This window comes from Frankliniella occidentalis, unplaced genomic scaffold (assembly GCF_000697945.3).
Source record: "Frankliniella occidentalis isolate FOCC.00 unplaced genomic scaffold, Focc_3.1 Scaffold248, whole genome shotgun sequence".
NCBI classification, from domain to species: Eukaryota; Metazoa; Arthropoda; class Insecta; order Thysanoptera; family Thripidae; genus Frankliniella; species Frankliniella occidentalis.
Window position 1 is genome coordinate 247445 of NW_026267374.1, and position 16052 is coordinate 263496.

General features: G+C 43.0%; 1 protein-coding gene across 1 annotated transcript in view; it reads right to left on the bottom strand.

Annotated features, from left to right (window-relative positions):
• LOC113213651 (farnesyl pyrophosphate synthase-like) overlaps window positions 1–16052 on the bottom strand; it is a gene marked incomplete in the record, with an annotated part of 78896 nt that overhangs the window by 32276 nt on the left and 30568 nt on the right. The window contains 4 exon segments of the mRNA XM_052273128.1: window positions 432–626; window positions 4083–4214; window positions 6045–6174; window positions 7516–7560. Of these exon segments, the coding sequence (XP_052129088.1) occupies window positions 432–626; window positions 4083–4214; window positions 6045–6174; window positions 7516–7559 (501 nt within the window).

Below are 16052 nucleotides of genomic sequence, written 5' to 3' on the forward strand. Positions count from 1 at the left end.
AAACATAAATACGGATTCAATTTTTAAAATAATAAATTATATGGAGCGAGAATTATCAAAGGCGCTAACCTCTGAACTCCACCAATAATTTAGCGCCTTTCCTGAGGCGTTAAACCTTAGTGCCTTTTCTAAGGCGGCAAACTTTAATAGCGCCTTTTAAAGGCGTTCTTTAACGCCTTTGTTTTACCAGTGTTCGGAAATTTTCAAACAGAGGACTGGAATTTTTTTTTTTTTCAAACAATGTGTTGGAATGACATGGTTCCGAATACCTCGGACAGACGTTTGTTGGAAAATTCCTACTTATTTTTACAGTATGCACAGCGGGGAGGAGAACAGGAGCGCGGCTCTGCGAGGGTGCACTAAAGTTGCCACTACCAACCGTGTTATTCTGTGGATGCACCGTGCTCCTAATATGTTAAAGCTCCACTTACATTTTGAAACAGTTTCAGCATATCCAGGTAAGGTTCGCCTTTGAAGTGAGTTTCGATTATGCTCACGGCACAGTGCTGCAAGAAGAGCGCATCGAGAACCGCCCGAAGGCCAACTTGGACGTGCCAACAAGGCAAACCTCGTCGAGTTATCGCATCGTCTGCAATGTCGTCTAACATCAACAATGCAGCATGGCTCTGAAAACAACCCACAAGTCATGTTTTAATAGTAACACCTACAAAAGATAATATCAACGATATGTGCACCTCTGGTCAGTATCGTTTTCATTGGATGCACAAAATTTCCCCTGATTTTTTACAGTGTGTATGTGGATCAGCCGTCCATAGTTTCTAATAAGAGCCAGAATTTAAATAGATTGACAAACAAACAAAGGGGAATTTTAAACACCAGTGGATAAACTACCTGTTTAAAATAAAATCATTACATTTGTACAAAATTTCTAGTAAGTTTCATTACAATTTCATTCAGTGTTTAGGATATGAATTGTTCTTTAACAAATATTTTTGGCAAATTTTTACGCAATTCAATGTTTGTAAAGTTATCACATGTTTATGAAACAGTTGGGGAACGCCCTCCTACCAGCGGTGGCATAAAATTACGTTTCAGCTAAGCCACTTCCATTGTTACACCGGGTGAAACGGTTTGTATGCAACTCAGAAATTTTATTACAATTTATAGACTTTTATAAAATTGGATATGATTGTGTACACCGTAATATAACGATAAACAGGGTGTTTTACAAATGTGTATAACATTTGGTAAAACTTTATACAATTATATACAGAGGCATGTATACGTTTTTATAAAATCTAATATAATGTACATACAATAAACGTGCTATATATAAAGCGACGTATTAGAGCATCGTTGTACCTCACCCATGTATAGAGCCACATACATGTAAATAAATGCCACCTTGCCCTCAAAAAATTATGTGAGGAAAACATTTTACTCAAGAAGGAAATTTTGAGACTTTCAAGAGAAGCAGTGCGCAAAGCCTATGAAGAGAACGATCCGTCTCTTGTTGGGGAAGAAATAATTGATGTGAAAGTTTCATTCGACGGTTCTTGGCACAAAAGGGGACACACATCCCTTTATGGATTTGTGTCAGTTATATTGATGTCCTAACCAAATTAGTGATTGACTTTGAATTGTTGTCTAAATATTGCCACATATGTGCTATAATAACTATTGCTGGACTCGGTGAGGATACAGAGGCGTACAAGACTTGGTATAAAAGTCACATAGATTTGGGTGAATGCAGTCAAAGTCTCACAGGTGCTTCTGGTAAGTAAAATAATTTACATGTGCATTTTATTTCTTGCTCTATAATATTTCATTGATGCATTTTTTTAGGGAACATGGAACGAGAGGGAGCTGTAATTTTATGGAAAAGATCAGAGCTAGAATGTAATATGAGATACACAAAATATGTATCTGATGGTGATGCCAAAAGTCTCTCAGCAATCAACGAAGCCCAACCTCATGGACCCGATGTTTTGGTTGAAAAAGAAGAGTGCATCAATCACGTGGGAAAACGCCTTGGCACAGCACTTAGAAATACTATTGCAAATAGTTCAAAATTAGGTGTTACTTTAGGTGGCAAAGGTGAAGGAGCCCTTACCCAAGCCAAAGTAGACACACTTCAAAAATATTACCAGAAGGCAATGATTGAGAACGCACCAGATGTGAAAAAAAAATGCAAAATGCCATATTAGCAGCTCCTCACCATTATGCATCTACTGATGAAAAGCCAATGCATAAATATTGCCCCAAAGGTAGGGATTTATTGTGCTTCTTCCAGAAGGCTAAAGCAGCCACTTCCCGCTCCAAACCTTCCCACTCTGTTTTGGAGACCACTCGAAACAAAAAAGTTTTCAAAGCCATTCTGCCTACCTATGAAAGACTTAGTGAAACAGAACTTGTGACTAGATGGAAAGATTTTCTCACACAGAATGCCAACGAGTCCCTGCATAATGTAATATGGTCTTATGTACCAAATATAAATTTTGTTTCCAAGGGAAGATTAGAATTGGGTGCCACTCAAGCTGTGGGCAAATACAACATGGACCTAAGTACTATGGGGACAATAGAGGCCAACCTCACTGAGCGCCCTGCAAGTGCCCAGTCAATGGTAATTATTATATAACATTATCAGATATATAGTTGTGCTATTTTCAAAATTGTTTATGTGTGTGTTTCCTTTGTTTAGAGAAATGCAGATGAAGTGGACAGGAAGAGATTGGCCCAAAGTGATAAGCAAGCAGAAGTAGAGACTAAAAAAACTAGATCTTCCAGGAAACGTGCCAAGAATAATAAAAAGACTGGAAAAAAAGACAACTATGCTCCTGGTGGAGGTGACTGAGGGTATGTAACATGATTTTTTAAATTCTTGGACTTAGACTAAACCTCTTACTATGTTTTAATATTTTTTACCTCTTCTCCAGGATTCTTTTATTTTTTGAGACACTCCAATATGAAAAAAATTCATATAATTCCTAAAAATTTGAATCAGCATGCAAAATATAAGGCTGTTATGTGCCAAAGAATAGCATTTCGTGGAACTTTACTTGTGAAACCAATTTCCCTAACCAATTCCTCCTATAATTTAGACTTGAATATCAGGCTCTATGGTGTCGTCAACTTTGCAGCCCATTTTCTCAGAACGAAGTTTTCCCACTTTCAAAAAATCTCTTGCGCAACAGTTGTGATGTGAGGGCCTCAATACTCAGGGAAATGGTTGTCCTAGGTGTTGCCTACAACGGAACAGAGAGTTTTTGTTCATTTTTAACCCAGTTTTTTTTTGTTTTTTTTTTTTTGAAGACTGAAGTCAGTCAAAAAACAGTAGAAAACTCAGATTTTGAAATTAAGTTTTCTAATTAATTATTTTTGTGGAAATATGCAGATGCCAATGCAAATATCTCTCTGTTAGGTTTTAGCACAGGGGTTAAGGAAACAAAAACTTCAGAGGGCAAAGCTTTGTGTCAAAATTTGTTGCGCAAGTGATTTTCAGAAAAAGAACCTAAAATTAATGAAAAATGGCTATATCTCTGGAACGGCTTGACGGATTGGGATAAGATTTAGTGTGAAAAGTCTTCTACATCAGCCCATCAAAACGGGAAAATTCCAAATTCTTAGCTATACTGCAAATGGTAGCTCACAGATTCACCCGCACCTAACCTTAAATTTGAGGCCGCAGATTCTGAACTTTCATCACGTTTGCAAACGTTTTTACAATTGCTTTAGCTGGTAAACATGCAAACATTGAATTGCGTAAAACAATGACAAAAATATCTGTAAAATTACAATCGATTTTTGTAACAATGCGAGTGGCTGAGCTGGAACGTAATATCATGCCACCGCTTGCGGGAGGGCGTTCCCTAACTGTTTCATAAACATGTGATAAACATTTCATAACATATGTGATGAAAATCTAACATGCACTAAAAATGGGCGTGTAATGAAATTTCAATGGCGTGTAATGAAATTCCCGTTAATTTAATAACATCGTTTTTAATTTAAGAGTGTCATTAAATTTCATGAGTTATTAAAATTAATGTTTACTGCGTAATGAAATTTCGAACATTTTTGTCAGTGCAGCTAAGTAATCGCTTAGTTAACAAATGACCTACCAGTTCTATACTCCAAGCAAGGGCCTTCGACACACGCATTTCTTCATCCGTTGTAAATCCAGTTAGCTCTCGCATAACGTTGAAGGAAGCAGTCGCGCGAAGCAGTTTACCACCGAACGAATATTGCAGGAGCTGGAAAAGAGAAGAACAACACCTGCTGCACCCAGAACAATGGGTAGCAACCATCGTATGGTAAGCCAGGGACAACCATAACAAGCAGGCCCGCCCTTCCGCCAAACGCAGTTGCCAGCTCCACTTTCGCTGCGCCGGCAACTAGGTTCGGCAGGGGCTGGGCCTGCTTGGCCTGCCGGCGGCGATGGTCGCGCCTGCCGCCCGACCATTTCAGTCTCGCGATTTACTGAAGAACATAACCGAATAATGTGACCGGTAAATCACTTTGCATATTTGGGTAAACTAACTTCCGGCGGGGGCCCTGCGGCCCTAGAGATTTGTTCCTTTCACATGACAAAAGACTGAAACGGGGCAACACCGTGACTACACCCCACCATTCTGCTTTGCTTCAGAAAAATGCAAAAAAATTAACCAGTGCAGTTTTTAGATTGTATTGTTTGTCAAACAGTCTTAAAACTTTACTTTCCCCCCTTGTTTTCAATATATCCACCTCTAGGGCCGAAACAATGAAAGATACAGCAAATCCGAGGGTAGTTCCTGGTGCAGAATGTGTTTTTTTTTGTTTTTTTATATTTTTTATTTATATTTTCCTCTTCCATTTTACGATTGGACGCCTCCTGTTACGTCTTTCTGTGCGACGTGGTCATTTTCGCCGTGTTTTCGTCGAAAAAAGCACTCTAGCGCCCAACGGTGCAAGATAGAGTCGAACGGACAAAATTTTCGCCCAAGGAGCTCTACTTTCACGAGTTACTTATTTTTTTTCCTTCTTTTTTGGACCAACCCCTATTTCTTTGTTACCCCCTTTCACCCCCTTAGGTATGGTTGCCGGGATTTGCACCAGACATTTCGTTGTGCAGTAGGTGACCCCTAAGATACCCTAACATTTTTAGACCTCTAGCTCATCTCCTTCCTCTTACACGAACGACGGACGGACGGACAGACGGACGGACACGAGAGCGGTTGCATAAGCCCACTTTAATGCCTTTTTAGAAGCAAAACGGTGGCCTAAAAATATGGTTGTAGCAACAACAATCCTATGGCTGCGCCGAAACCAGCCAGCCTAACTATTGACAATGTTGGTGGAACCATAAGACTGTCGGCTCAACCATATTTTGTATAGTTGTCCCTTAGCTTACCATCCGATGGTTGTTACAGATTTCCATTTTTCTAGGTGTGCGCATTGCGTCCTTTACCTAGTCCAGCCCGAGGGGGCCTCAACTCTGGTGTACACACACCCCGGCAATCTCTGATAATCTTCGGCAATCTCTTGGTAATCGACTGCAAAGGCCATACTTTTCGCCTACATTCAGGGTGACATTAGTGCGTTTTGCCTAGTTACAGGCGGTTTATGCCCTTAAAGCTAAATATTCGTCAAGCAATCTGGCAATCTTGGCAATCTGGTGTACATCCTACAAGAGAGTTGAGGCCCCCTCGGTCCAGCCGGCCAAGACGCAACTTTCTTAGAAAATAATGCTCTTTGTAACATACAAATGATTTAAAGCCCTCGTCGTTGTCCAAGCAAATTCTTTGTATTTCAAAGACACCCGTTTGCATTACAAGCCGTAGCTTCTCTAAACGGAACTGTTCGTGATATGAAGAAAACTCGTAATCTGGCTGCTTAGGACTCTTTGAATGTAAGAATCTAAACCTTCGTACTAGCCCCGGAATATCTCGGATTACCTTGTTTGACACAGGTCTTGCCTAAGTCGGTTCCCTCTCGGCCCCAACTTGCGTTCGATATTTTCACCTCCAAAGCCGCGTGGCAAAGTAAAGCACAGCTATGGCCACTCTGTTTTATTGAAGGGCATTTTTGGTAATTATTGATCTTACTTTGCTTGAATTGTTTGAAGCATTGGAAACAGTTGTCTTGTGTAGGAGCTCCTCGACAACTACAGGGAAGTAGTCATTAAGATCTTTGACGTCTTGGTTGTATTGTAGTTGCAATGCGCTTTCAACCAACCTTAGAAAGAAAAGGAACAAAACGACTTAAGTAAAGACTTACAAGGGAAGGTTTCCCGGTGATACAGTCAGATTTTAATAGCGCTTTAAATTGTAGTAGTTTGCACCCCTAGATAAGGATTGGCACTGTTTTTAGCTGCCCGTAGAAAGTTTGAGAGTCATTTTACGCGAAATTGATCAAAAATTCCCTAAATTTATAGCTTTATTGCCATCCTTGCATGCACATTTGTCCGGAACCGTTTGTGCCACAGCGTCCAGATTTTGCAGAAAGTTATCTTCTAGTGAGCACTTTTCATGAAAAATATTTGAACAAAATCAGTGGGGGTCACCTCAAAGAGTCCGGAGTCGTAACCTCCCCTCGAGACCCGTTTTTGCGACCATTGTCGATTTCGTTCAAATTTTCTATTAAAAAAAAGGAACGTGCCGATTTATGATTTGTCTGAAAATCTGGGTGCTGTAGCTCAAACGGTTCTTGAGATATGTGCATGTAAAGAACATAAGGCGCCTGTAAATTTTGTGAATTTTCAATTAAATTCGCGTCTAATGCAAAACCTTACCTAGGGATTTACACAACACTTTAAATCGCCAATGGAATCTGACTGTATCACCGGAGAACCTTCCTTTGTTAGCCTACATTGGCGCTCTTTCAGTGGCACATATCAAAGTATTGCCCTCTGCACTTCAAAAGTTCGCATAGCCAAAATAACAGCCAACTCGATGTCACTTGTGGACGGACAGGAGCTTAGTGAAAAGCTGCAGAAATCAGGCCCTCTACAATGTTTTTCTAATACTGTGACGTCACATTCTGTATAAGGTGAATTGTGGCGCATTGTTTAGAGTATCATGTCACATTCATGAGAACGTGACATTGGTACGCCTACCATGCCTGCAAGGGCTGAGCGATGCAGGGTTATGTCACGTCGTATACGTACGTGGCATTAAAGTTGCACAAAAGTAGCAATGTTTATCGCATGTCTATTTATACATATGTACAATTAGTTAAAATCTGAATTTGCAATTAAAGATAAATTTGGCACAATTTGAAAAAATCAATATTTATATATGTTTAGACTTTAAATGTGTACATGTGCGTGACGTAGTTTAAGTAAACGTTTTCGGCTACATGCTGGCTGTTATTATAGCTGATATTTGTTAGGTAGCACGGTCGAAATCAGTCAACATTCTTGCTGGCCCATGGGGAAGGACCTCCAAAAGAGTTAAAAGAAACTAAAATTGGGTCAGAAAGAGCACAAAGCAGATGATTGAAAGATGCCTCTGAACGAGTATTTACGGCTTTTCTGATAGTTTCAATTAGTTTCGTGAAAATTAGTTTAGTACTAACGTAACAATTCCTTGACGGCCATGTCTGCAAGCCCGGGTGAGCATGCTGCGAAGCTGAGCAGAACACTGGATGGCCCCATACGCAGCAAATCATTTACATTGCCGTATTGCCTTGCTAATGCAAGCCATTTGCATGCTCTACTCCCGGTGACAGATAAAAACAACGTTAAACCAAGGTCTACGCGAGGAGTAAGGAAAATATTCCGCTTATGAAATCAGATGATAGGCTTGAGTGAAACCGAAGCCCACACTGGAAAAACCTTGAGTACAACCAAGTTGCAAGACACTTAAAACTGAATAAAGCAGTCCGGTCAAGCTGAAATGCAGAAGAATGCAGGGAACAAGAAAACAAAAGTTCCATGTAAAAGCAAAGTGATTTCCGTTTTCTTCTTCCTTGCATTCTTCTGCATTTTAGCTTTTAGCAGAATGCTTAGACACCTTCATAAGCACACATTTCATGGGTAGGAATTGAAGTGAAACTGTGGGGTGACTTTTAAGGTTCTGGACTACAGGTTTCGACTGTGTTATTGGCCGAGCGATAAGTGAAGGCTGCATATTGCCCCCCACCCCCTGTAAACCACCCCTAGATTCCTACATCAAATGTGCATCTAGTGCGTACTGAAAACGAACATTTGGCGTACTGCAAGCGAACACCCAGCGCACTGGCAGCGTACTACAGGAAAACGAACTATGTTCGCTCTGGGTTCGTCAAAGCACGCGAAATGACACATCCGCAATCCGCGCACCTTTTGTGAACTTGGGCGAATCACTCGCGAACCGCTTGAGAGGGTCGCAACTAGTACGCTTTAGGTTTGTCACGATAAACTGGAAGCAATCCAGTTGCGTACAGGAAATTTTGCGTCGGGGGGGGGGGGGGTAAATTTACCAGAGGATATATACCGGGGGGTACTAATTTCTCCAGGGTTTTACAGCGGGGCCACAGGGGTATCAATCCCCTCCTTCACCGGAGCATTTTAAGCTGGCCATGGTGATCGTCCTGAGCATACCAGCTACGCAGGTGTCGGGAGAGCGTCTTTGCTTGGCACTTCGGTTCATACTCCGTCCTCAGAGACCTGGACTTTCGGCGACGCTCATCAATGATGTGGCATTCCTGCAGACCAAGAAAAGTGTAGTGAAGGCTCTTGTTGGCAAAGTAATAATACATGTAACAGCAACCGTCACCACCTCTATGTCAAACAAGAAGCCTCCTTCATGCCTCCTTCGTCCAGAGGCAAGTCGATACACCAGTCTTCGGAGCGAATTGACGATGTCACCCCTGTGTCCGAAGGCGAAGGATAGATTGTACACAATAATTTTAATTTATTCTTGATTTCAGTTCTTGACTCTAGTCTTGTTAAAACTCAGTTACATTTTTTGTTTCTTTTCTTTTTCTTGACCCTAGCTTGTTGTTAACATGTAATGATGTAAGTCATTGTGGTTTTTGTTTGCCTTGTGACATTGACTATTAAAAGAGTAGATTCGAACTCTCCCTTGGAATTCTTCAATTCTGATAATCACACACATATCGGTTGAATATGCAATTCGCGTGTGGAGCAGTTGAGCCGGCTTCATTTACACAGAAAGTTAAAAGAAAATGCACATTACACTTTTACACTTTGCTTCGGGGTTGTATAAGCATGTAGACCTTTCAGCGCTCCCACGGCCCCCCGACTCCAGCGGCGCGTCACGAAGCAACCCGATCCTAACAAACCGAGGTGCGCAGGCAAAGCGGGTTCCCGGTCATTTTTCCCAATCCTCTTTTTCCAATAGGTTTTTTTCCCCAAATTTTTAGTTTCATATAATATTTTTCCAAAATCGCATTTCCCAATTTCTCAGTTTCCTAAATTTATTTTCCCAATGACAATGAGTCCCAAATTGTATTTTCATTTGTCTTTTCCAATTTTCTAAAGCTGGAAGTGGTGACCGAGTGTCCGGAGGTAGACAGTCACGTCCTCGTTGGTGTGCAGGTCTGCGACGATGCCCCTGATGCGCTTTTGAAGGTCCCTCCATTTCTTCTTCGGCGCGTTCTTGATTTTTCTGCGCAGCCGCATCTCTGCCAGCACCGAGGGGGCCTCAACTCCGGCAATCCGGTGTACATCCACCCCGGCAATCTCTGATAATCTTCGGCAGTCTCTTGGTAATCGACTGCAAAGGCCATCCCTTTTGCCTACATTTAGGGTGAAATTAGTGCGTTTTGCCTAGTTACAGGTGGTTTATGCCCTTAAAGCTAAATATTCGTCAAGCAATCTGGCAATCTTGGCAATCTGGTGTACATCCTACAAGAGGGTTGAGGCCCCCTCGGCCAGCACGGCCCGGTGTCGCCCCGCTCCTTCTTTATCTCGTGGAGGAAGGAGTAGAGAGACGGGTGTTTCTTTTCTATGACGAGCTGTTGAAAATTTTTTGTACATGTAGTACCCCTCCCTTCCACCCTTGTAGCACCTCCCGCCCATCTCCCTCCCCTGAAACCTGTTGTGCCAGCCCTTGCTGATATTGTTGGTCCGGTGTTCGTCCGCCAGTGTGGCGTCGTAGGTGTTCCACGGCTCCACTGCGTACCGCGGCGTCCTCGCTGCCCTCCTCCTACCGCGGCCTCGTGGACCACGGATGTATGTCTCCTCGAAGTAGCGAAACACCTGACCGGCCGCTTGGGGCACCACCCGCTCCAGCTAGTCGAAGGCGTCCAGCAGTTGGTCAACCGGCACGAAGTCGAGGGCCAGCAGGGAGTGGACTGCGTTCTTGAGGGAGCGGTCATCTGCGTCGTTGTACTGCTCCTGGAGCCCCAAATTCTGTACCTCCTGGTGGCAGGACTGCCCCAGGAGGAAGAAACACAAGCGAATGATGGCCCCGGGGAACATCGCGCGGGCCGCATTGATGATCCCCACTTCGAAGTCCGTCATGATCTTCGTTGGCGCTGCAGCGGCACGGATGTGGAACCTCGCTGCAGCTTCCTTCGCCTTCTGCAGCACTAGGGTATAGTTCACCTCGGTCTTGGACGCCAACAATGCATACACAAGTTGTGTCGGGGTCCTCTGCATCGGTCCCCGAGTGCACCACCAGCCCCAAGATGGCGAAAATTTGGAGAAAGATGTGAGGAGCGGTTTTGAATGTACCGTCCAGAAACTAAATCAGACATTTGAATAAAAGCTCTAGATTTCTTCGGGTGCTGAACACTATGACTCTGTATTCTTCGTCCACGTCACCTTCTTCGAAAGAGTCGTAGATATAATGAACGGCTCTCCGGCAAGCGTGGACTGGTACCTAGAATTGAATAAAAGATACGCTGTTTAATTGTCGTTCTTTTGGTGTCTGCGTGGGCGAGGCTGCGGGGAAACGGCAAGCGCGCGCTGGTGCGCGCCGAGAGGAGTGGGGGCGCTCGGAGGCGTCACTCTGACCGAGACCGGTGCCGTGTCAACAACGTGCAGCCGCGCCGGCCTATTGTTCGTCATGTTTCACGGTTTAGATGAAGGGGACGAAGAGTTGGAGGAGGTTCTACGGGCGTACAATCTTCAACGCTTGACTCCCATATGCCGAGGTGAGTGATTGTGTGCAATTGTTTCTCGAATTTAACGTGTCTCCTGCATATGTGGCTCCGCTAGTAAACATTCGTGTTGATTGCGTTTTTATTTTCAGACCAAAAGTTTAGTCTTATTGGATTGCTGGAGCAACAGGATGGTGACCTAGGCTCTCTGACTACATTCACGGGAGAGAAAGTTCTCCTTCGCAAGCTCATTCCTGAAAAAGTGAGTTGAAACCGGTCGAATCGCTTCCTTTATTAGTGTTGTTTCATTACAAGGAGAAAGGGGTAGAGGGCAGTGGGCAGTTTTTTTTTCGTGTATTCAACTTTTTGTTGTCTGTCTCGCCAGGGTCGCCCTCCACCGTCGCCCACCAGCAGCCCTGGACCGTCGTCGAGCAACACACAACTTTCTGAAGGCCGTCAGTCTTCGGGTTTGGTAAGTTAATGTTCGCCATGATTAAAATACAGTCCGCAGCATTATTTGTATTTATTGTGTTTTCGCCCCCCCCCCCCCTCTCTAGGCTGGTGCAACGCCGTCCAGCAGCAAGCAGTCGGCGGGACAGTCATGCGCCACCAGGACCAGCGCCACCAGCCGCACAGTGGGACGGATCTCAAAAAGATGGACATAATTCAAATTTATTTTTAAACATTCCGCAAATTTAACTACAGGCCCTGATTCCTAAAGGTTCAAACCGTCTAAAACTAGTTCGTTTGGAATTTTACGCGATTTCTATGCATTATTGAAAACCTCATTGCCGCGCGCAACGGAATGAGCGCGCCGGACCACATAACCTAGCCACATTTGAGGTGCAGTTGTAAAGTAACTCACTCACCTATATCAATGGGGACATCACGTGATGTTCGCCGCATGGAAATAAGTATATCCAAATGACACTTTCGGGTATACTTTTGTGAAAAGTTTACATAAGGTATACTTAAAATATAGCAGATTGGAACCGCACCACTTTGGTGGCACTTTAGGCAAACTTTTTTCATACTTTTTGTATACTTTTTTTACACTTTTAAGACACTTTGGCCTGTCACTTTTTTAGCTCTTTTTTTCCGTGCGATTGCTGCGGATTGCCGCAGTGATTCGCATATGAGAACAAAGCTTGAACATTCAGCATTTCATTCCGACTTTGATCGGCTGCCGCAATCCACCGCTTTGGCCGTGGCAAGTAAAACTATTAGGTGCTGTCGAGGCGGGTCGCCATGGCGACGCGACAGCGGGACTCGCTCGAGCCTCGAGCAGCCAGCGCGCAGCACGGCTCGGCGCGGCGGCGGCCCGTCTCGCCTGCGCAGTTCGGTCAGCCCAGCTAGTGGTGTAGGTCGTGTAGGTAAGGAAGTATAAACAGTGATGTACTGATATTCTACCGACCTTGTCATTCGGACGTTTATAGCCGTAATATAAGAGGTCTCTGGTAAGTACGTTGTGTGTGACTTGTATGTATAATACCGTTTGGTGCATGAAAAACAAACTTGTAAACATTACGTTTTGGCCACTTTGCCCTTTCTTTCTCGCACTATGGTTTGGTTTCCCTTGCGCTTTCTTTGCGCTTACCTTGTGCTTTCTTTTACCGTTGCATTTGCATTCATTTCTAAATGCGTCTGTGCCGTGAAAGAACTATTGTTTACATTATGCATGCGTTGTTGTCTGGAGTGTCCGAGGGGGAAATCACTTGCGAAATAGTTCGTACACCTTCCCCCGAAATAGTCCGAAATAAGGGCGAAATAGAGCGAAATAAAAACGAAATAGACGCGAAATAGTCGGTAAAATAGTCGCAAAATACCCCTGAAATACTCCGCAATAGCGCGAAATAGCCTGAAATAATCCGAATTAGGCGGGAAATAGCCGAAATGGCAGGAGAAATAACCGAAATGGTAGGAGAAATACCACGAAATAGTCCGTACGCTACGAACCCTAGTGAATTCCCCCTCGCATCCACTATTGTCTTTGGAAATATGCAGCGCCGAACATTATTATAGAGTGAGGAGAGTGACAGATACAGCGATGGGGGGTTCTCGTTCCCACTGCTCCCCCTTGGCTGGCCTGATGGAACCGCAAACCTTCGTGCGAGAGACTGAGCGAGGCCTGCCCGAAGCACAACGAGATGCATCATACAAAATCTATAGATATACCAGAGCCTTCCAGGCAAACTCCAAGCTTTGAGGAAAGGTAGTAGTTTCAATTTCAATTTCTTTATAAGAGCATTAGAACCACCAAAAATAGCTTTACTCAGCTACATGATATTCGCCCAAATTGTTTCAGCGACGGTTTTCTTTTCACAGTGTTTTTTTTTCGTCCCTCCAGAGGTGGGTTGCATGCCTTAATTGGACAAATTGTGTGAAGTTTCACACAATTTGTCTAGTTTTAGGAGCAAAATTGCATCCTTTCTGGATGTGCACGAAATCATTGCAAATCTACGGACAAAATTGTCCCTTTACATTTAGAGTGAGTGTCTCCCTTCCTTAACTCAAGCAGGTAGCAATAAAGACTTTTACAGCATGCACAACAAGCAACTTGTCATTTTCATAGGAGGGTAGTTATTGTCAATGGAACTTGAATTGAAAAGCACTGGAAACATCTGCGATCAGTTCACCTCTGTACAGGTGTGCCAGGACAAACAAATGTTTGTGAATGTTAATCTAAATTTTATTACTTGAGTCTCTGCAGTTAATTGAAAAACTCTGCTGGCAACTATGTGTTCTCTTTCTTCTTTGAAGCACACGAGTAATAACCCGACGCAAAATTTTCTGTACGCAACTGGGTTGCTTTCAGTTCGTCGTGACAAACCTAAAACGTACAAGTTGCGACTCTCTCAACGAGTTCGCGGGTGGTTCGCTCAAGTTCACAAAAGGTGCGCATATGTACCACTTCGCGCGCTTTGACGAACCCAGAGCGAACATAGTTCGTTTTTCTGTGGTACGCTGCCAGTGCGCTGAGTGTTCGCTTGCAGTACGCCAAATGTTCGTTTTAAGTACGCTCTAGATGCACATTTGATGTCGGAATCTAGGGGGGGGAGGGGCAATATGCAGCCGGGCCCAGCAGTTCACGGGCTTCCCCTCACCCCGCGTCTCCCTGCCCCTCACCTACAATTTGTAGGCTGCAGGCGTGGGTCGGATGGGTCTACTGTTCTGTTGCTCGACCCAACTGACCTACGCTGGTCCAGGTGGGCCCGTCAGACCTTACACCTCCCGCCGCTGGACCACTGGACCCGTACGGGTCCGTCTAGCCCACCTCTCAGAAAAATGGCAATTTAACAGCACAGATAATCCGTAGCGTGAGGCTGGGTCAGTTGGGCCGCCCAAACGGCGTCTCTACTGCACGTGCCAACTCAGAAATTAAAAATGTTTGTTGATATTTTTACATTAATATTATGTTGAATTTTTACCCGTTTTAAAACTTACCAACAAAATTTATTTCATTTCGAACACCTTCTGGTATTTTAGGTATTCTAACTTTAGTTTTTGCCTGGGATTGTTCATTTGTTTCTTCAGCTGCAAATAATAACATCAAATTTAATGGTTTATATTTTTTGTATCTCATTTTTTTTTTTGTTTCACTTTTACGAAAAAAATTACTTACCAAATGGGACAAAAACCGTTCGAAGTGCTCTGGCTATTTTTGCAATGAACACAAATGGGCTTGTCGTTTTTGTGATACCATTTTGAAGTAGTTGAATGTCAGAATTTCCAAATCTCCAAATCTTGCAAAATCAAGTCGGTTGAGGAAAAAAACATTTCTTGTCCCTCCTGGATCTTGCATTGCACTCTTGCCGTAGGACCTACACTTGTAGTGAACGGTCCAACACTTGTCAATTTGAAGTACAAAAAAGAGGAAGCTGGGAATAGGGTATTCCAGGCTACCCAAAACGGAAGTAGGAAAAGAACAAACTCATTGACTTTTCTGTTTCCGAGGTGGCTCTGATTGGTTCAAGGGGTGAACATCTCGTGTATTCCTCTGTCCCGGGGTCCTGTATTACTTTGTATTACCTGATATTACTTGTATTCCGTGTATTACCTTGTATTACTTTGTATAATCATGTATTACCTTGTATTATTTTGTATTATCTTGTATTACCATATATTACTTGCGCAATATAACGCAATATTACGTTGCATTACGTTATAATACTTCATATTATTTGTATTACCATGTATTACCAAGTATTACTTGTATTACTTGTATTACTCGTAATTCCTGTAATACCTTGTAATACCTTGTAATACTTCGTAATACCTTTGTAATATATCTTGTAATACATTGTAATACCTTGTAATACCTTATAATACTTGTAATACTTTGATATTATCTGTAATACTCGTAATTTTTAGCCCGCTCTTTTGCTTAAAAGCTATATAAGCGGGCTTATGCCATCGCCTCTGTGTCTGTCTGTCCGTCTGTCCGTTCCCCAAGAAGGACATGAGCCAGACATCTGAAATTTTCAGGGTATTATTGTTGTCACTTCTGGACAACGAAACGGTTGGTGCAAATCCTGGCAACCACCCCTGAGTGGGTCTGAGGGGGTAACAAAGAAATAGAGGTTGGTCCAAGAAGTGGAAAAAAATATTTTTTTTTATTGTCTCCTAAGGGGTAACTCGTGAAAGTAGAGCCCTTCGGGCTAAAATTTCGTCCGTTTGGCTCTATCTCTCACCGTTCAGGCGCTAGAGGGAGTTTTTCTGACAAAAGTGGCCCAAAAACAATATATTAAGCTTAGAAAATATTTGATGGTTTTCTAAGGGGTAACTTGGGAAAGTAGAACCCTATGGGCCAAAATTTCGTCCGTTTGACTCCATCTCTCACCGTTTAGGCGCTAGAGGGAGTTTCTCTCACCAAAATGGCCAAAACAGAAATATTTTTATTTTTTCAGAAGTACACTTCTGTCTGAGAAGTATGCGGCCGGTTCAAAATTTTCTTCTAAGCAGAAGAGTGGGCTTATTTTATGGTGGCACATCATTAATAAAACGTGTACACTTTCATTAAAAAAAAACACATTTAGTTTTTTGTTGTTTGAACACGTTCGGTG